Source organism: Theropithecus gelada, chromosome 7b, assembly GCF_003255815.1.
Source record: "Theropithecus gelada isolate Dixy chromosome 7b, Tgel_1.0, whole genome shotgun sequence".
Lineage (NCBI taxonomy): Eukaryota > Metazoa > Chordata > Mammalia > Primates > Cercopithecidae > Theropithecus > Theropithecus gelada.
Window position 1 is genome coordinate 48,265,166 of NC_037675.1, and position 23,748 is coordinate 48,288,913.

At 33.8% G+C, this 23,748-nt stretch overlaps 1 protein-coding gene across 1 annotated transcript in view; it reads right to left on the minus strand.

Moving 5' to 3' along the window:
• MDGA2 (MAM domain containing glycosylphosphatidylinositol anchor 2) overlaps positions 1–23,748 on the minus strand; it is an 849,182-nt gene that overhangs the window by 73,726 nt on the left and 751,708 nt on the right. Inside the window, exon 10 of the mRNA XM_025391973.1 lies at positions 1,296–1,444. Coding sequence (XP_025247758.1) covers positions 1,296–1,444 — 149 coding nt within the window. The remainder of the gene's footprint in view (positions 1–1,295; positions 1,445–23,748) is intronic.

Here is a 23,748-nt window from a genome sequence, read left to right on the forward strand (position 1 = left end):
GGGAGAAAGAACTGCTAATTTGTTTTGTTGCTGCTATTGTTTGTATCTTCTCTGTTAAAGAAAATTAGCAAATTAGAATGAGTAGAACAATGTTCATATAGATTTCGGTTTTGCTCAGATTTACCTACAGACCTTTTTCAATGAGGGATAACCAGGGAAACATCAAGAATGATCCACTATGGTTTGCTATATCGGTAGCCTGTGAGCACTTAGAGAAGATTCCAGTAATTATCAAAGGCCAGGATGTTTTCACTAGGAAAAGCTCTTTCACTTTTTTGAGAATCTTAAACAGGCTGAATAAGAATATGCAATTTACAATGTATCTTAATGTGAGTAATGTATTATACAAGTGATTTTATTGTAACCTTGTGAGCAAGATTAAAAAAACAATGGTTTTATGATAGAATAGCTGAATGAATCATTGGAGGTTGATCAATCTTACTCTATGACAATTTTATCCTTTCTACCATCCCAACTCAAAAGATTATTCTGTGATTTAGTTAAGGAAGTGGAACATATACTTTGCCAATCCAGGGATAATACAAGGTTTTGGGAGAGAGCTAATAGATTACGTGATGATCAAATAAATCTTCAAAAATGTTTTGTTATGCTGAAATTCATCCAGATAATATGCTAACAAGAAACAATGTAAAGACCTACATTTAAATTTCAAAAATATCATTTATACAAAGGATACGTGAATTTAACATTTTAACCCTTTGAAAAAGTTACAATTTTTTCCACATAACCCTTGATTTTCAGCTCCCTTAAGAAACTATCATACTTTAATTTCTTTTCATTTTACAAAAGTATTTCTATTTCTCAGACATATTAAATTAGCTTATGCAACATTCTGTATATATCTTGAACTCCTAAAGTAAAAATATGTACGACTTCTGGCTTCTGAGGAAACAAGACAAATGCTTATGCAGTACAGGTGAGTGTGAGCACATCTGAAGTAAGTTCCTTTTATGAAGTTATACCATGTAATTTATCTCGCATATCTAGTGATGAAGGATTTTAGAAGGCTCAAAGGCTGTCACTTTAATATGTCTGCTGTCATAGTGAAAAATGTGTAATTTCAAAGATTTTTAAGTAATTTGGAACAATTTGTGTAAAGCAATATACATATGGTGAAAACATATATATATATGTGTGTATAGATACACACACACACACAAACACATATACATAGAATATATTTTGGAATCCATGCAAAACTATTAGAAAAATGGTAACAACAAGGTCTTCACAGAGGACCACAAAGTAAAAAGGACATCGATTAGATTTCTCACCTGTCTGATACCCAACCGGTATGCAACAATCCGATCCACTGCATCAGGATTCATCTGTGTCCACTGTAGACTGTAAGAATAAACACGGTGTCTGTTCTGCCATACTGGATTGTAGGTATCATAATAGAATTCTGGAGCATACGCCTTTCCTGAAAACAGAAGTGTGTTTAAATTTGAATGATGACATATTGTAGTGTAAGCATACTTATTCCCTTTGGCCCTTTTACCATTTCTACTCAACCTTCCACTAGTAAAAATCCAGTCAATTCTCTGGATACATTTTGAGAACAATGTGAGATTTCCTGGTTGATTGGATGAGCAGGGTGAGAAGAGAAGGATGAACACAAAGTGTTTGGTCTAAGTGATTGGAGGAATGGGATTTTCATCAACCAAAATGGAAATCTATGGGAGGATGAAATCTGGAGAAAGAAGATCAAAGTCATTTTTAAATAATTTGAGTGATCTAAACGGATACATCAAGTATGCAGTAGGATATAACTAGTCTGGAATATAAGAGAGATCAGAACTGGAGATATAATCTTGCTAACCGTAGGCATGCAGATAGAATTTAAATTTAAAGCCATGATACCGAAGGAGTGTGAGTAGATAGAGAAGGTGAAAGTCTGACACTGGGGCAATCCAAGGTTGAGAGTTATGGGAGGAGATAAAAATCACACAGAAGCCCAAGAGGGAACAACCATAAATTTGGGGAAAACTAAAAATGTGGTATCCTAGAGGTCAAAAGAGGTATTTTGGGAAGTGAGTGATTCACTGTGTAGAAAACAATTAGCAGAAATGAAAATTTGTGTATTACCTGCGGCTTTCATCAATAAAGTGAACTTAATACAACTTAAAACAATTACTTAATAAAAGATCTAGTCAATATTTAGCTTATATTTAGATTTTTAAAGAAATAGGAATTACATATAGCGTATATAGCACATAAAAACCATCTGTTTTTCTTAATTGCCAAAATGAAAAGTTTACACACCATTTGGAATTATAGATCCAACTTCCCAATATTCTGAAGTATAATTTTTTGTATTACAAATAACATATTTAATAATACAACAATATTTAATGACAATCTATTCAATGAAAAATATTGTCCTAGATATTAAGAACACAATGAATGAGGAGGTGTGGCCTCCTCATTCATGGAAATTAATTACATTTTTTCCAGACTTTTCATGTAGCTTTGCAATTCTTAATAAGTGGAAAAGCTGCATTTCTATCATCACTCATTTAACATCTTTTCTTTTTTTCTTTCTTTCTTTCTTTCTTTTTTTTCTTTTAATTAGATTAGGCCAGCTGTAGGGCTCATGCCTGTAATCCCAACACTTTGGGCAGCAGAGGTGCTGGGATCTCTTGAGCCCGGTTGTTAAAGACCCACCAATCTGAGCAACGAAGCGAAATCATGCCTCTACCAGGAAAAAAAAAAAAAAAAAAAAAAAAAAAAAAGATAAAGCAAAGTCCCAAATGAGAGGAAAACAACATACTGAGTGAAGGAATCAATTAGCAAAACATTCTTGGTAATTTGTATTTGAAACAAAATTTTTCAAAATGAAATAAAGGTGGTGAATTTAGTAGTAGCTGAGTCAGATAGCTAGAGGTTTTAATTAAAAATACACATTCAATACCTACAAATTTACTAAAGAAGTAATGAGCTGCTTAGATGAGTAACATAAACCTAGAGTGTTTTCATTACAGACTGGTATCTAGATTGAATTGGGGAGGTAAAAGTCTAGTCTTTCTTTTCTATGAAGACTGAGGGGTTGCTTTTGTTATTTAATCAAGGAAGAAGCCTAAGGGTGACTGATTCAGTTCTAGGTAGCCCATTCTTAATAAAGTAAACAATTCATTCAAAGAGAATCAAGAAGAGAATACTGGCACAACTAGGGATTATTTAGCATGGGAAAAAAGCGGGGGTGGCGGGTGGGGGAATAGAGTTTTCTAGGAGTTGAAATAGATCACAGATAAAATCAGAATAAACATTAACAGATATATGAAATAAGATGAATACCAGTGATTTCCTATTAAAATGGGTACGTACTTAGACTTAGAAATGTTCTACCAATGACTTTTGAATATGGAATGGCCTACCTCAGTAGACTATAAATTTCCCTTTACTTGAGGTATTTAGTCAACACTTAAACAGCCATTTAGCAGGGCTGAGGTGGGTAGCTGCCCACAAGATGGTCATTTAAAATAACTTTCAGTCCTGAAACTGAACTGTAGGCTGCTATAAAACATTGCCTGTCAAACTGGATTTGATGTGTTAACTAATTTTAGACTAAATATGGTTTAAATACAGAGGAACTGGCACTTCAAAATTATCTCATAACATTAAAAAAAAAGTTCTCTTGAAAGGCTACGTATTTATTGTAAAGAAAACTATCTTTCCAAATATAGTATTCATAAGGATGAATTCACCTCTAAGGTGGTGACCAGGAATTCAGACATTCTCAAATACCCTGGGTTATTCTGATGCAAGGAAATACAGGTCTTACAATTTGGAATGCTTTAAACAGGCTGAAATTTCTCTCTGAAATTACCTCCAAGTCTATATAATAAAAGATGTAAAAACTTATCCTAAAGTCATAAGAAACATCTCTTTGGTCTTCTTCCTCCTCTGAGACTGGATGCCTGATCCGATAGCCAGGATCTCTCTGGGGCAAGACTGAGAGACATCAGATAATGGGGATGGGGTGAAGTAGGATAGAATAATAACCGGAAATATTGGAAGCATTTCAGGAAGTAGCTATCCTAGTATAGTTGACTTTTGTTGACTACCACGAGGATAACTGGCTGCATGCCATGAATACAAATTGCCATTGTTCTAGGAACATTATTTATCTAAATGAACACTTTTGAGGTTACTGAAATAGTTTTACCCTGAAGTTAAAAAACAGATCCTCATGATCTTGTGAGTAATATGAATTTGTTTATCAAGATCCATTTTCAAGGTAGTAAAAAATTAAGCTCCAATCTAACCCACTAAAATATTACAAATAGATCCAATTTCACTATAAAATGTTATCTTTATATTTAATTGCAGGCTATTACAAAGGTTTTCCAATGTATTTTAAAAAATGCTTTATCTGCATTGGCTAAACCACAGGTAATATTTTTTCATGGATCGTTAGATTAGAAAATACTTTAGAGACTATTTCAATATCTCATATTATATATAAATAAATAAAAGTGCAGAATGGAGATGGGGATAACATATGAAAGGTTATACAAATAAATAATCAAATACAATAAGATCTATTACTTTTTTTACTTAGAATCATGAGATTAAAAAACAAATTAGTGAAAGTTTTTTTTAGTTGAATAATCATATTACTTGGAATTAAAGGTAAAAAACATTTTTAGATGGTGCATAAATAGTAATGTTTAGTAATAAGTAATTGCTAATCAGAAATAATTTTCAGTTATCACGATTAAATATAGACGTGCTTACTTACGCCTCATGGCATACTTTCTACTGAACCTACCAAGGAAAAGCTTTAAAAAGGAAAAATGCTTCTTGATTTTATTGGAAAAGGGCATCTTAAATTTTTTGAAATGGGACACACTTAATTTTCTCCTCTAATTTCAGAGCCAATTATACTTTATGCTTATATACTGATTTGTAAAAAAGACACAGTAAAACTAAGGAAATAGCCTTATAATAATCTTGGGCTTTGACATCCAAACATGACATCTACTGGTTGAAATGGGAAAGAATTTGTAAATATTTTTTTCCATTTTATACCTCAGGTGTTTTAATTCTTCCAGTAAGCATACCAAGCACATTTTCTTACTCTTTCACATTCTAGTTTTATTCTTATACAATGTTGTTCCAATCTAAATATTTTCAGATTAACTGACCTAGAACTATATTCATTAACTGAACTGGGAGGTAATTTTTGGAATCATCATGTATGATTATATATAAATCTTGGATTTAAAAAATATCCCTAAAATATCTACATAGAAAAAATTTGTTTTTGAAAATATTCTATAGATTTATATAGAAATACTGGTATTTTGCAAAATGGTTTTGAAAAATAATTACATTGAGATTACAAAATATAATTTTATGCATAAAGTTCAAACATAAATTAAAAACAATTATTATTCCCACTATGAACACTTAAAATGTGCTTGGATAAAGGAACTGATTTTAGTAAAGTCAATAGAGTTTTTGAAATAAAAACAAAAAAATATATAATAGTGATCAAGACCAAACATATCTTGCTTTTGAAAATAATTCACATTTTGGAAAACAGACTGTAGGAAGATAAACTTAAAAGAACTACACAGGTTTATAGGACATGTGTGCAAATTTAGGGATATCTATTAATTTTTCACTTTGTAAAAGAGACAATATGTAGCTAATATATATTGCTTTCCTACGAGGTGCTGAGAAAATCTAGATAAATAAAATGAGCCCACTTTATCATCAAATTGCACAATCTCAGGAAAAAAAAAAAAAACTCATACAAACAACAAATTCTGATATAGTTGTTGGCATAATTGACTCAAAACAAGAACTTATATCTCTCATCTAGAAATGCTAGATGAAATTATGCCAAACATGTTTTTAGATGTATGTTTGCAAGCAAGAAAAAGAAGTCTCTAGGGATCAAAAAACACTACTGAAAACAAGACATTTAATAAGAGTTATGGGAGATAAATAGAGTGCTGTTGGTCTTTTTTACCATTGGGAGATGGATTTTCAGGCCCATGGGAGATAAGGTTAACAGACTACTGCAAGAAGAGAAGTTGGTAATGAGGCCACCACCTGTGAATAACATCTAGAAAAATTATAGTTTCAGACGTAGGATATACTAGAAAACATTTGACTCTCAGCAGTATAGGAAGATGACAAAAACATTTATGTTACCATAAAATTTTTTTGACTAGTGATACTGCTGGAGTGCTTGAAAAGAGCTAATGCCAAAATGATCTTGAAAGACATGTTGTCAATTTAAGGTGCAGATAATTCCTCTAAATCCCAATGATTATAAATTCACAAACATTTTGAATACACAAATACACAAGAAAACATTCCACTGTGAGAGATTAACAAGGTAAATAAATAGCAAGATTAGATATCAGATAAGAGAAAAATAAAACAGAATTTAGGCTGGGTACAGTGGCTCACTCCTGTAATCCCAGCACTTTGGAAGGCCAAGGTTGGAGGATCATTTGAGGTCAGGAGTTCAAGACCAGCCTGGCAAACATGTTGAAACCCCATCTCCACTAAAAATACAAAAATCAACTGGGAGTGGTGGCAGGCACCCATAATCCCAGCTACTTGGGAGGCTGAGGCAGGGGAATTGCTTGAATACAGGAGGCAGAGGTTGCAGTGATCCGAGATCGCCCAACTGCACTCCAGCCTGGAAGACAAAGCAAGACTCTACCTCAAAAACAAACAAACGAAAAAACAAAAAAGAAAAAAAGAAAAGAAACGAAAATAGAATTTATAAGTATACATAAGTATACTTAATAAGACTGAAGTCATACAATAGAAAAATATAAACGAACGCCATGGAACATTCTATGAAAGAATAATTGATACTCTCTACTGGGACCATAGAAAGGCTTCACAAGAGAAATGATCTCATTTTAACTGATCTCAAAGAAGAAAAATCAAATCTCTCAGACAGACAAGGTTGGCTCATGAAGGGATAAAAAGGAGAAGAAATAAAGTGTGACCGTAGGTGGAGAAAAATGAATATGCTATAGATACTTTTGAAACTACTTTAGGATATAGTACTGTTGTAACATTCAGTGCCCACCTTTCCTACCAAACTGTGCACTTCTCAAGAACAGGGATGATATCATCAGCTCTTACCACAGTGGCTGACATAATCCATGTGCTTGCAGAATACAGGAAAAATATGTCAGCGCTAACTTGTGAAGCATCTTAGTGATATAAGATGTTGAATATTTACTCTAAAGTTCAGTTATTCTAAAATGATTTTAACCAGTCCTCATGTAAATGGGAGAAAAGATTTTATAGTGAATCCACTGATTTTCATTTTTTTAGTGTGAAAAGAACTGAGTGATGGCAAATAATTGAATAGGAACCAAATAATTTAAATGGTGGTAAGGAAAGAATTTCACAAAAAACACATTTGCAAAGTATCAAAAATAATTAAACCTAATTTAAAACTTCTCAAATGTATACTGAAATCCAAGGTGAACTTAAACACTGATTTGAAAAAAAAAAAAAAAAAAAGAAAAAAAAGCCTTCTAAAAATCAGAAATCACAGCTCTAGAAGCTAATCAATATAGTGAAACGATTTGAGAATCAAAGTCATATTGTGTTTACATACATAGACTGGCTAAGGCGGTGGGTTATGTGTTAAATATTAGATAAAATACACAATAAAAATATATGCAGCTCTCTGTCATTCCTCCATAGGGCAAAACACAGAACATGCAACTATTGGAACCAAAATTACATTCTCTTCAAATTAATGAATCTTGAGTCATATTAATTAGAAGAGAGAAAAAAATGTTTCTACAAAAAAAAAAAGGCATTTTTCTAAATATTTAATCAGGGAAATGATATAAATTTATTTTATGTTTTACAACAATAACTGCTGGGAAAGAAGCTAATGGATTGAATGAGTGAGAAACCTTTGGCAGGAAACTAGTAAAAAAAACACTGCCTATAAAAAACAAAAGATATGTTATTTGAGAAAAGAAGAAAAGCTGATGAATTCAAAAGTGATTGTGCATAAACTCCTGATCAGCATGTGTCTTCTGACTGGATCCTGAGCATAGACTACTAAATTTTCAGTCTTGAGAGACTGAATGGTCACTAGCATCTCTGAGAGGGAAAATGACTGTGAGCATCTCATCCTGGAAAAGGAGTGAAAAATTTCATCACCTCTTGAGATTCTGTCCCTCTGAAGGCTTATTGTTTAGATTCAAAGCCATATAAAAATATGTGTCATGAAATTAGGAGCATAAAGAGTACTCTGAGGAAAATAAGATTTAATTCTGTCAAGTCAAAAGAAAAATTTTAAAAATAGCAATATACTCATCTCAGTTATCTTTATTTGGCATTTATTTGTATGGTATTTAATATTAGGTCTTATCATATTAAAAGTAAGTAATACAGGAATTATTACCAATTTGATGGGTTCTACCTAGTTCAGTGGCTTGAAAGATGCTAAATTAATATGAAGAAGGAATTAAAAATGTTAAACATGCAGGCAGTACTTAACAAAATAAACAATTGTATCTGACTTTAAAACAATATATTGGAATTAAGATGAATGTCACAGCAGCAATAAAACTCAATGTCATTAATAGTTTGTTCAACAGTGATAACTTGTCAATATGTATGCAGGAAATAAAAACATAACAACAAATTAATACAACTGTGAAGTCAATGACAACATCTGTCAAAGATTCATTTTTAAAATGAATGCAAGATGCGTGCAACAATTTATAATCCAACTAAATCATTTAGGTCAAGTGCCTTTGTACTTGAGACAGAGAAGTGTTTATCAAAACTGTGTCTTCCCATTTAGCAACAGCGAATATATTCTTCAATGACCAGTCATTATCATGACATTAGTTTTAAATTGCAATATAGCTGGTTTATTCATCCGTTACTTGAATTCATTTTCTTCTGCTGGAGGCAGAGCTGTACACATCACATTAAGGCAGACTACCCTGTGACCACATTTCAGCACTCAAGAACTTCCTAAGAATTTATCGCCTTGGAAAGTAGGTTTACTGATTAGTTAAATAATAAAACTATTGATTATATTGTCAGTCTTTACAAATCTCTGGGATCTTTATAGAAAGCCTTTAAATCTGCTCAGGCATAAGGTACAATTGCTTTGGTTACAATATTATGATTTCTCTTGTAGGTTATGCCTCTTCAAAATAAATCTGCTGAAGAAATAAATGTCTCATTTCCCAAAAATAATTTTATTTAAAACATTCTGTGTCAAGTTAGTATTCTTATTATTAATCTGGAAAACTTGTTTACAAAAATCAATTTTAGCATTATTTTTAAAAAATTCAGTCACAAAAACAATACATTCAGCCAATACATGAATTTATGAACTGATAAAGTCATAATAATATGTCTAAAGCATTTTTATGATGAACATATACCAGGAGAAACTGGGAACAAGCTTTATGGAACTTATGGCTAAATTCACTTATAAAAGGAAGTCTTGCCCACTCATCTTTTTCTGATTCCTCTCTTGCATTTACAGATTCATCTTTTAGAATGCCTCTTCTTTGTAACTATTAGAGTTTATTCTAATAACATTGGATCTCACTCTTATCACTTCACACCAACAAAAGCTTTGCAACTCAGTATTTATTGAATAAATCAATCAATGAATTTTCCACATGATTTCACTTCTCCTATTCACTTTCTAGTGACTCAGCATGCCAATGACTGAATGTTTCTAAAGCCCCAGTGATCCCATAAACTAAAATACTTTCCTCCTGCAGTTCCTCTCTGCTTTTCAATTGTTATCTATCTTTTAACACCAAAATCACGACTATCCTTCCTTCCTTTAGTAACTCTTTGTTCTATGATAATTATTTACATCATAGTACTTAGCATTTAATTACAAAAATGTCATAATTTTATTCCAATACAAAATAATTTCTGAAAATGCATTCTATAAAATCATTTTTATTTCTTGTTGAGGCCCTTTCCCAGGATTAGACATAATATAGTTGAGGCCAGTAGAGGGTACTGAGCAATACAAAGCAACCACTCCATTTAAAATGTAGAAATCATTCTTAGCTCATGGGCCATATATACACAGTTGGCCAGCCGAATTTGGCTCTGGGGTCACATCTATGACCCATGATTGCTAAACATATATATATATATATATGTATATATATTCGTACACACATATATAGAGATATACATATACATACACACACACACACACACACACACACACACATATCTATTTTTTTTGAGATGGACTCTCACTCTGTCTCCCAGGCTGGAGTACAATGGCGCCATCTTGGCTCACTGCAACATCTGCCTTACGGGTTCAAGTGATTCTCCTACTTCAGCCTCCCGAGTAGCTGCGATTACACATCCAGCTAATTTTTGTATTTTTAGTAGAGACAGGGTTTTGCCACGTTGGCCAGCTAGTCTCAAACTCCTGACCTCAGGTGATCCGCCCTCCTCAGCCACCCAAAGTGTTGGGATTACAAACATGAGCCACCGCGCCCGGCCCATGATTATATAATTTGAGAGGGTGACAAATGCAGAATTCACCTAATCATGCAATGAGTTGACAGGTTATTTGTGCTCCTATTTTTATTATTTTCAGAATTGACCATGTCATTCCAATTCTAAGTATTCATTTACAACTGAAAACTATTTATTTCATGAATATGCAACACCCAAAGAAGGAAAGAAATAAAACTGAAAAGATTGAGAAGTTCAATATTTCTAACATGTAATACCCAAATGTTGGCAAATGGCTTCAATAAAGTTTAACAGAATTTGTCTCCCACAGATAGATAATTAAAACTTAGTCCCCACTGCACTTTGTAGATGCAGTACAAACAATACTTTTCAAAAGTTCTCTAGAACAAATTAAAAGAGATTTAAGATGTCATAGAGTATTTTTTTAAGCCAAATTACCGTCATATCCTTTTTGGTGTTCTATGCATTATTCTTTCATATACCAACACCAGTGAAAAAAACAAACTTTGGTAAATAAAAACAGTAATATTTAGAATATTTAATGGACTTTTTAAAAATCACAAACTTGGCCGGGCGCGGTGGCTCAAGCCTGTAATCCCAGCACTTTGGGAGGCCGAGACGGGCGGATCACGAGGTCAGGAGATCGAGATCATCCTGGCTAACACGGTGAAACCCCGTCTCTACTAAAAAGTGCAAAAAAACTAGCCGGGCGAGGTGGCGGGCGCCTGTAGTCCCAGCTACTAGGGAGGCTGAGGCAGGAGAATGGCGTAAACCCGGGAGGCGGAGCTTGCAGTGAGCTGAGATCCGGCCACTGCACCCCAGGCTGGGCGACAGAGCGAGACTCCGTCTCAAAAAAATAAATAAATAAATAAATAAAATAAATAAATAAAAAATAAAAATCACAAACTTAAAAACCCTTAGAAGAAAACTTCAGCTAAAATAAGCGCTTATTTTCCTTACTTAACTAATCTTATATAAGACCTGTTTAATGACAAATAATGACTAAGAAGATTCTATTTATCACATGTACTTGAAATGAGAAAGAGTTAATCACTCTGGCATATCTTTTCTTTCCTTAGGATTATTCATAAAATCCCTATCCTTATAACTACCTTCATTTTGATAAAATGACTGCTGTTACTAACGAAAATACCTCCATGCAATGACCACATTATATTTTAACACCTTTTCAATAGTTAATTGTCGTAATTTATCTTCCTGTTTTTTAAATAAATTGTAAGCTGCAGATGGCAAATATCTCTTTTTCATATATTGTCCCATTGGTTGAGGATCTAAAAGGAAATCAATTGTACTTAAAATAAAACTCTTTTTAAAAATCTCAAAATCTGGGCTGGGCGCGGTAGTTCACGCCTGTAATCCCAACACTTTGGGAGGCCGAGGTGGGCGGATCATGAGGCCAGGAGTTCAAGACCAGCCTGACTAACATGGTGAAACACTGTCTCTACTAAAAATACAAAAATTAGCAGGGCATGATGGCACACGCCTGTAATCCCAGCTACTCAGCAGGCTGAGGCAGGAGAATCACTTGAACCAGGGAGAAGTTACAGTGAGCCAAGATCATGCCACTACACTCCAACATGAGTGACAGAGTGAGACTACGTCTCAAAAAAAAAAAAAAAAAAAAAACCTCAAAATCTTTTTGTTGAGATAGTCATTTGCAGCTGGTAGGGAAGAAGGAGGAATTCAGGCACTTCTTACAGAGTTATCATCAGAAATGTGTTAATTTACATTTTGTCAATTGAAATAATATTTTAAAATTTGTTAATATTAGGGAAAATATCTCCTCTGAATAAAGCACTCAAATGTGTACCACGTTTTTCAGTAGAACCTTGGAGGACAATTTCTTTTATAATTTTCAATTATAATTTAGAAAAAAAATGTGTTTCATTCCAATTTCTTTGTTTATTTTTACTTTTTTTTTTTTTTTTGAGATGGAGTCTAGCTCTGGCACCCAGGCTGGAGTGCAGTGGTGCCATCTCAACTCACTGCAACCTCTGCCTTCTGGGTTCCAGTGATTCTCCTGCCTCAGCCTCCTGAGTAGCAGGCACTAGACGCATGAGCAACCACGCTCAGCTAATTTTTGTATTTTTAGTAGAGACGAGGTTTCACCTTGTTGGCCAGGCTGGTCTCGAACTCATGACCTCAGGTGATTCACTTGCCTCAGCCTCCCAAAGTGCTGAGATTACAGGCATGAGTCACCGCGCCCAGCCTACTTTCGTTAGTATAATTGAGAAATGTAATCAATTTAATTGTAGTCATATGAAGAAAAACATTTTTAAATTTTTCATTATATTTTTAAGTACATAAAAATGACTGGAGTAATCCATAGAATATCAAAAATATCCATGGAATAACAGTAACTAATATAGAGTAAAATGGAATAATGTGTGTGTACATAACCCATAATTTGACAAATTCCAATTATTTAAGCTTTAAGTTTTTTACAATACTCCAATCTTCAGAGATGCATTTAAAGAAAATGCCATATAGCAGGATTCTCATGATATACAGATCATTTCCTTTATTAATATGTATAAGCATAAGGAATGATAGCTATGAAGTAATTAAAATTATGGCAACTTCAATTTTCTTTTCCTAATTAAAAAAATGGAAAGGAAGATCTTTAGACTTGTATGAAAACGTGTAACTTAGTCTTTTTATAATTTGCTTTAATAATTTAAGTTCACACGAATATAATATTACATTATATAATCTAATTTCCTTTACAGATATTTTTAAAATGTTTAGATATTCACAGAATGTATGTTTATAAAAATATATACTTGAAAAGTTATTTAAGTTAAATGAGTTAAAATGATCTAAATTTAAAAATCATTTTTTCTTCAATATTTTAAATACAGGATGAACACAAATCTAGTTTTATAACCTTTCCTAAAATCATCTTCCTGTATTAATACTTTATAACCATTGGGAAGGCAAAGATCATTAAAATAAGGCCCACGATGATGCCCTCCAGGCTTACTGCTAAGAATTAGAAACTAGAAAAATGATGATCAGATCCCAAGACTGTGTAATTCACCAAGAATCCTGCCATTGGTTATTAGGAAACAAGTCACTCAGACTGAAATAGGTAGGCAACCTACTTGGGAAGGGTAGAAATAACATGGTTTAGTAATTACTTCATCCTTACAAAATCATGTCTGTTTTACCAAACCACCAAATGTTCACTCCACACATACTCCACATCAGTTGAATGCTAACCTGATATATTTCCCATTGTAAAATTTCTCCCCTAGTTTAAGACACATTCCAGAAGAATTCATGTCATTTGAGTAGAGCTCTGTCATGGAAAATCAAGAGTTCTTACTCATAAAATTAATTAATAAATATAGTTAATTAGCAAAATAATATTAGTAATAGATTGATTTCATTACTAGCAAGAAGTCTTCAAAAAATATTTTGGTTCTCAAAAGGACACTTACTTTATGAATTTGGCTAGAATAAAAAGACATATCTGAAGATCCAAAAGGATCATAATACACAAATTATTATTTTTAAAAGTACCTGGATTAGTCTATATAAAATACCTATCATAACACTTGGCAAAATATAAGTGTTTAATAAATATTGATCTCCCACTACACTTCCCTTGCCACTCCAACAACAAAAGAAAATCAAATCAGATAACATTCTTTAGGAAGATTTCCATAAGTTAATTTGATTATTGTTAACAATCAAATTTGATTGTTATCAAATTCCTCAAAGGAATTTGAAGGAATTTTAAAATTAACTAGACAATTTTAAATGAGTTTGCATTTATTTTCTTGAAACTTTAGTGAGGCATTATTTCAACGCAATTGTGTCACCCATGGCTTCTTTTTGGCATTGCCCTACAGAACTATACAAAGTTCTATTGGCTTATGCAACAAATATATATATAACATATATATATATATATGCTTTTCTTGGGCAATATAAAATAAATTCATGATTTAACAGATAAATAGTGTTTCAACTTAAATGAATAATTCCTTGACTCTGAAATCCTGGATATACTTTGCAAAAAATGATGAAAAATATGAGCAATACGTGTCAATTTTTTTCTCAAAATAAGTTTAGTTAAGAATTTTGTCCAAAAATTCAAAAAGATTATTTAAATTTGATGAAATGATAGTGTTTACACTTGGCATGCAAGTAGGAAATTGCCTAGGACTTAAAAAATGTTGGGAAATAAAAACTATATTTTCATTTATGTTGTACTTGGAATCTTCAAATTCTCTACTCTTATTATCCTCTTGTTTGTCTATTATAGAGATTTCCAAGGGGCCTTCATTCATCACTACTGTAGCAAGTATTTAAGACACATACCAGAATTATGGACCTGCACTGCTGTTTATAAATTATTCTTTTATAATTTACCACTAAAAACACGGACTTATGAAGCAAGAAAAACGTTGATAAATGAAAATGGTATCTCAGTTTTATATAGGAATTTACAGCTCACAAAGAACTTTCACAAATATTAACTTAGTTCACTCTTCACAGAGCTGAGGGAGATCAAATACACAGAGGCATATTTCTTGGCTTGAATTGCAAATCTTAAAAGTTTATAAGATCATCATAATTACTGAACTGACACATACTACTGTCCTTGTCTGGTCTGCAGATCATACCTCAAAAAGATCTAAATGGATATTTTGAAGGAAGGGAAGTTGCATAATTCACCTAAATCTACAGAGAAAGTTGGCATTCAAACTGAGAGGTTCTGAGTACTACCTTCCTTAAGGTATGTTATATCAGGAATGTTATGGTAAAATGAAATGCTCAGAAATCCCTCCTTATGGAATATTACAGCAAATGCTGTAAGAATGCAGAAAGAACACAAACCTACTTTTGCTTCATTTTATATTTTAAAAAATCATTTCATTAGTACACGGTGTATGTCAATTGTCATTACTACTTTTTTTATCAGTGGGTGAGGAAAGCACAGGTCAGAATAGCCATGACATGCTGCATTTGGCTTTCGTCACAGTTACGGTTCTGGGTCAATTTTGTGATTCTCTTTTGCTTGTACAGAATGTTCTGCAAACTACTGCTTCAAGAGTTATGCCACTTATTTCACATTTCACCACCATATGTTTTACTGAACCAACCGTAGAGAATGTGAATTGGTGGCATGGAGAGCACAGACATTATCAGGAGTTCAGAAGAAATTCCACGGATGTTATTTAATGAGATGGAAGCAGAAAATGATTAATGTACATTATGCCCAATTTCTGAGATCAGCACAAATCACCCATTTTGCAGTGAGTGCACCTTTGTTATAAATCTCCCACATTATAGGCACTGTGAGCACACTTTAGTTCTCTTACCAATCCAGCTCACCCTATATATCCCACACCTAAGAAATACTACTTGATTCTCTGCTGAAGACTCAATCCCTAAAGTATCTAGCCAACCATATAGAAACTCAATTGTTTGTTTGCATGTGGGCCATAAAAGAAACATAAATGTTATCTGTACTCCTCCTAAATACACAAGATATACAAAAGCATTTATAAGCCAATATATAAAATAACCCCAAACTCAGTTTATTTAGTAGAACCCACATTCTTACAAGCCCTAAAACCTTTTCCTGGCTCTTTCTGAGAATCCCCAAGAGATTTCTCACATGTGATCACAAAGCCACTTACATCAGGTTTTCCTGCCCTTCCTTTCTTGCTCCATCTTCCACCAGTCTACGGTAAATGCCCACAAAGCTAGCTAGACAAAGCTAACCACTGCCTTCACCTTCACCATCGCCACTACCAGATATTCTATCTAGAGGCTTCCAACACTTCCATGAGTGTGGAACGCAAGGAGGGGTTTGGCAGAAAGTGCCTGGGTTGACATGGAGAGTTGGGGGAAGTTGTGACACTTCCATTTTACTTGACAGAATTGATTTATTCATTAGACACAGGAGTCACAGCACCTAGGACCTATGGTAATTTAGAGGTCCAAGAAAATGTTTTAAATTTAATTCATTTTAAAATTGGAAAAAATTAACATAATACTAAATAAATAATAATAATAATAATAATATTGGGATTGTAGATCCTATTTATATAAATGCAGTCATAAATATATAATTTTAAATTTTGACGTATTACTTATTTTATTTTTTAATGAAGTGGTCCACAAAGACAAAGGTGCCTATGGTTAAAAGTCATAATTTGTCTCTGCCAGTCAATCACTTGAGCTCATGTTCATGTCTACAATTTCATTCTTGAAAAGTTCTGTCAACTTCTGACACCAGCCCATAAGATAGGGGCAAACCACAAGCAACCGGACAATCAGAGAACAGATATACACCTTTCCCTTACATCATCTTTGCTCTTCTGCTGGGCCTTCTCTTCTCCCATGAGGGACTGCTACTTTTCGCCCCCCATTATTAAATAAAATATCTTTATTTATGGGAATGGAGGTCCATGTATATTGGTACATGTAGGGAGATGTTATAAGAATTTGAATTGTATAAGTAAAATAATATGTGAAAAAATGCCAACATACAAAATTTGAAATAGAGTGTATATCCAAACAAGGAAAAAATCTCACTGATAATGTATTAGAAATTTAATTTATTTTTGTTCATCTCTGTAATATCAGATATTGAAGGACTTTTCCCTTCATATACTGTGGTATGGATAGCTTCTCATATATCACATCAACAGGATAAAGGACAAAAACCATATGATCATCTCAATAGACACAGAACAAGCATTTGATAAAATTGAACATTCCTTCATGAAAAAAACAAAAGCTCTCAATAAATTAGGCATAGAAGGCCCACAATACAAGGAACCTCAACACAATAATGTCTATATAGGACAAACCCACAGCTAACATCATACTGAATGAAGAAAAGCTAAACATGTTTTTTTCGAAGAACTGGAATAAGACAAGGATGCCCACTCTTGTTCAACGCAGTACTAGATGTCCTAGTCAGAGCAATTAGGCAAGAGAAAGAAATAAAAGGCATCCAAATTGGAAAAGAAGAAGTCAAATTGTCCCTTTTTGCAGATGGCATACTTTTATATGCAGAAAAACCTAAAGACTACCAAAAAACTCCTAGAACTGATAAATAAATTTTAAAAAGTTGCAGGATACAATATCAGCATACACAAATCAGTAGCATTTACATATGCCAGGAGTGAACAGTCTGAAAAAGAAATAAAGCAAGCTATGCCATTTACAACAGGCATACCACACCCCCCAACACACGAATACCTGAAGCAAATTTAACAAAGGAAGTAAAAGATCTTTATAAGTAAAACTATAAAATACTGGTTAAAAAAAATTGAGGAAGACACCAAAAAGCGGAAAAACATCCCATGTTAATGGTCTGGAAGAATACTGTTAAAATGACCACACACAAAAGCAATATATAGATTCAATGCAATCACTATCAATTACTAATCAAAGTACCAATGACATTCTTCACAGAAATAGAAAAAAAAAATCCTAAAATTTGTATGGAACCACAAAAGATTCTAAATAGCGAAAACAATCTCAAGCAAAAGAAACAAAGCTGAAGGCGTTATACTACCAATTTCAAAATATACTACAAAGTTATAATAACCAAAACAGTATGGTGCTGGCACATAGACAAATGGAATAGAATAGAGAACCCTGAAATTAATTGACATTTCTACAGCCAACTGATTTTTGACAAAGGTGCCAAGAACATTTCTTTGGGAAAGGACAGTCTGTTCAATAATGGTGCTAGGCAAACTAGATATCCATATGCAGAAGAATGAAACTAGACCTCTATCTCTTACTCTATGTAAAAATTAATTTCAAACAGATTAAAGGCTTAAATGTAAGATCTGGAATTATAAAACCACTGGAAGAAAACATAGGGGAAATGCTTCAGAACATTGGGCTGAGAAAAGATTTTATGAATAAGACTTCAAAAACACAAGCAACAAAAGCAATAATAAACAAATGGGATTACATTAAAAAGATTGTGAACATCAAAAGAAGAAATCGAGAGACTGAAAAGACAATGCAGAATGGCAGAAAATATTTGCAAACTATTCATATTACAGGGACTTACTATCCAGAAAATACAATGATCTCAAACATCTCTAGCACAGAAATAAACAATCTGTTTTAAATGGACTAACGATCTGAAAAGATATTTATCAAAAGAAGACATATAAATGGCCAAAAAATATTTGAAAAAGTGCTCAACATCACTAATTATCAGGGAAATGCAAATCAGAACCACAGTAAGATATCATCCTGCTGAGCATGGTGGCTAACGCTTGTAATCCCAGCACTTTGGGAGGTCAAGGCGGGTGGATCACCTGAGGTCAGGAGTTCGAGACCAGCCTGACCAACATGGTGAAACCCCTTCTCTACTAAAAATACAAAAATTAGCTGGGTGTGCTGGTGGGAGCCTGTAATCCCAGCTGCTTGGGAGGGCTGAGGCAGAGGAATTGCCTAAACCCTGGAGGTGGAGGTTGCAGTGAGCCGAGATCGTGCCATTGCACTCCAATTTGGGCAACAAAAGTGAAACTCCATCTCAAAAAAAAAAAAGACATCATCCGACCCCAATTAGAACAGCTATTATGAAAAAAACAAAAAATGACAAATGCTGGTGAAGACGGGAAGGGGAATGCAAACATTGTTGGTGGGAATGTAAATTAGCATAGCCACTACAGGGAACAGTATGGCAGTTCCTCAAAAAACTGCAAATGAAAGTACCATATGATTTAACAATCCCTCTACTGACATTTATCCAAAGGGAAGGAAATCAGTACAGTACAGAGATATTTACACTCCCATATTTATTGTAGCACTATTCACAATAGTCAGAATATGAGATCAACCTTAGTATCCATTAAGGGATGACTTGAAAGATAAAATGTAGTATATATACACAATGAAATACTATTTGGCCATAAAAAAGTATGAAATTCTGTCATTTGCAACAACACAGATAAGCCTGGAGGGCATTACGTTAAGTGAAATAAGCAAAGAGCAGGAAGTTGAACATTTCATGATCTCAAGCATTTATGGAAACTAAAAAGGTTGATCTCATAGATGTAAAGGGTAGAACAGAGGTTACTAGAGCCTGGGAGGGGTAGTTGAGAAGGAGAGAATAGGGTGAGATTTGTGAGAGAATACAAAATTACAGATAGGAGGGATAAATTGTACTATATATAGCACTATAGGATGACTACAGTTTACAATATATTATATATTTTCTAATAGCTAGTAGAGGGGATATTGAATGTTCCCAACACAATGAAATAATAAATGTTTGAGATAGTAGATATGCTAATTACTATGATTTGATCACTACATATTGTATGTATCAAAACATTGCTTTGGACTCCATAAATATGTAAAATTATTATATGTCACTTAAAAAATTTTTAACAAGGTTCTCATGAAATGCTTTCCACTGAGATCTTTCTATTCATAACCTTGTAAACCTGGTTCCAGTGTTCTACCACAGAACATTGTTCACAGTAAATACTACAAATTGCAGTTTCTAAAGCATTATTTGGAAGCTTAATCTTGGATAAAACAATTATTTCTAGGCCTAAGGAAGAATTGGTTCTTAATCTCTCCCAGACAGAACAAGATGTTTTAAGGCACTTTTGTTGTTAGTTGCTGTATTTGTCAGGCACCATGCTAATCAAGTTGTATACATATGTTTTTTTTAATATTTACAGTCTCATGCAAGATGGCAATATGATTATCATTTTGTCCTTTCACGAGACTAAAGTGCAGATTAGAGATCTTAAACCACTTGCCCTATAGTAAGCAACCATCAAGTCACGAAGCTACATTGTGAACTCAGGCTGTCCAAAGTCCATTTTACACTAATTTCCAATACCTTTGGGTATGATTTCTCACAACCAAGTGCATGCCTGGCTGAAGGCATGACTGAGGCTGAAATCCAGGCTATATTACTATTGCTACCACTTGTGCCCTGGTATAGAACTACACCTACTTCAAGAAAGCAGCTTTTCTCCCCTCCTAATGTACAGAGTTACTGTATAGGTTAGTGGACTTTCTGATAGGATGGAGGACTTACTGCAAAAGGATATCCACTTTGCCTCTCTGAGTATGGAAACTTAAACTACAAGTTTATCCCTAGCACTCAACCATATTTGCTAAAGTATATCATTATTTGAAAGTATTGTCGACTCAGAAATTTATAAAGATAAGGATTGACTAAATCTCTAGAATAAGAACTACAAGTACTTTGTTAAATATTTAACTCAGGAATAATAAGTATACTATAAGCTGCAAGTAAATGTATTTAGTCTTCACTAAAGCTATACATTTCCTTAAAACTTAATAGTTCTGGCCGGGCGCGGTGGCTCATCCCCATAATCCCAGCACGTTGGGAGGCCGAGGCGGGCGGATCACCTGAGGTCAGGAATTGAAGACCAGCCTGGCCAACGTGGTGAAACACCGTCTCTACAGAAATGCAAAAACTGGCCAGGCATGATGGCAGGAGCCTGTAATTCCAGCTACTCGAGAGGCTCAAACGGAAGAATCGCTTGAACACGGGAGGTGGAGGTTGCAGTGAGCTGAGATCATGCCACTGCACTCCAGCCTGGGTGCCAGAGCGAGACTCCGTCTCAAAAAAAAAAAAAAAAAAAAAAAACTTAATAGTTCCAAAATATCTAAAAGCCTTGTGTTCATTTAAAGGACCATCGGTTGAATGTGTGCGTGGAGGGGAACAGATGGATGAACTGATCCAGCGACTCTCAGGCTGAAAGAACTGAATGTTCAGTGGTGTACTTATAGACCACATTAACTTCTTGGCAAGTGCTGCTGCTGCACATGTGGGTGGTCCATCGCTGAATATGAATGTGCTGAATATCATTTGGGCAGGGAGCAAGAGGTGTTCAAGTGAGTTGGAGAGAAGCCCAGAAGGTATGCTGTTTATCTTCTAGGAACATTTATTTTCTCCAAAATATATAACTTGAGTTAATAAAGTAGATTTAGATGTGAATAAAGGAAACTGGTTATTGAACCTGCATCACTGTGACTCTCCAGGAATAACTGAAAGTCTTGAATATGAATCCTAGAACAAGAAAAAGAATACAACACAAATAACTGCTCTTATCACCTTGCAAGGAATCACTGGACTGGATCTGACTGCAAAGCAGGTATCTATCTGCTGGCAGTTGGATCCCAAGGCTCCTAGTAACTGTCATTGTGATACATTCTTTTAAAATAGACAGTCATTAGAATGATAAAAGAAGGAGATTTCTCAAGTAATGCTCACTTAAGTAATGTGAAATCATAAGACTTTGGTTATATCCTCTGGTCTGAATCCTTGACAGAATTTTTAACAAGAAAACCTCTATTGACTTTCTCAACTTAGAGACTTGTCACAAAATCTCTCTTGAGAAATGATGCCAGATCAGGCTGTGGGCTATCATCTGTGGAATCTCTCTCCTGACCACTTTAAGTCTGGCTTCAGGTATGCCCTTGGAACACACTCTGAACTGTTCTCATCCATTAATCATTCCTTCAGGGTGAAAGACAGAGGCCAGGTGCTTAAACAGACACCGGGAGGTTTGAGAGATGGCTTTGATTCCACTGAACTAAAAAGTTCTGTGATTCCTTCACAGATTGGTTTTATTACCACTCAATATCTACTGAAAAATCCAAATGTGCTAAGAGCTAAATAGGCCCTTAAGAATAGCAGTACTAAACATAGGATATTAATATACATAGATGTGCTTTTCTACATTCAGTTTTCTTTGTTTCATTCTTCTCTGATGTCAGTAAATATTAGAAAGTTTCTTTTCTCTCAGAGGAAACTGTTTGAAATTTTAGACCGTTTCTTATTATTTACAAGTTAGATCTAATGCAGACTAAAAAATAATGTGAGCAAGCTGTAAGACACAGTTTTGCAACCCTACACCCTAGCTTGTTCGAGACTGATATCTCCATCTTTCCATTATTTTATACAGCAGTGACCGTCTCTGCTTACAAAATGGTAATACTCCAAAACCTAATTGATATCTTTCTGACTCAACTTTTATATATGACTTTTGCTACCAACAAATTGGGTCATTCCATATTTTTGATGTAACATTCGCTGTCTCTTCATGCAAGAAATATAATAGAGAAACAATGATATGGAGAGGGGAAATACTGTGAAGAATAACTTTTTGCTCCCCCAACTAAAAGAATTTTGAAGGCTAGTGGAGAAGAAAAAGGAACAAATCATTCTTGAGGAAAAATTAATTTTGCTAAATTACTTTGCATGTGTTACTACAATATGCATTAGAAAAATTATATACATTATAACATTACATGGAACAAATGCCATTCACAATATGAAACACTTCCTATTCTCAAGCCTACCTTAGCTGGCAGATTTTTTATCCATTTACAACACCATAGTACCCTATTAAGATATAATTTACATATAATAAAATTCATACATTTTAAGTGTGATTATTGATGAGCTTGGAAAAAATATATATTGCTATGTAATCACCACAATAATCAAGATATAGATTCCCATCTCTTCAGAAAGTTACCTCCTGCCCCTTCGTAATTAGTCACCTCCACCCTCGACCCAGGCAAACAAAAATCCACTTTTCATTACTAAAGATTAGTTTTTCCTATTCAGCAAATTCATATAAATGAAATAATAAAATATGCACTTTCTGTGTTTGGTTCTTTTCACTCGACATTGTTTTTGAAATCCATCCACTTGCATGTGTCAGTAGTTCTTTCCATTTTTAACACTGAGTAAAATTCCGTTTCATGAATAGATCGCAAGTTGTTCACCTGTTGATGGATATTTGGATTGTTTCTAGTTTGAGGCTATTACAAATGAAGCTGATATTAAAGTTTGTGCCTAAGTCTTTGTGTATACATATGGTTTCATATCTATTGGGTAAATTAATTTAATTTACTTAATAATATGCTTAAAATCTTCTAAGACATTAGTGATTTTTTTATCTCCATATTCTATCAATCACGAACAAATGGGTATTAAAATCGTGAACTATAATTGTGGAATAGGGTGTTACTCCTGGTAGTATTTTTTATTTAGGAATTTTGAGGCTCTATTAATAGATGTTCACATAATTTGAACCGTTTTGTCTTCCCTATAAATTCCTGTTATAGTATTATTGTGTTCCTCTTTAACTCTCGTAATTATTCTATCTTGAAGTCTACTTTTTCTGATAATAGTACAGCCATGCCAGCATTTTTATGTCTGCTGTT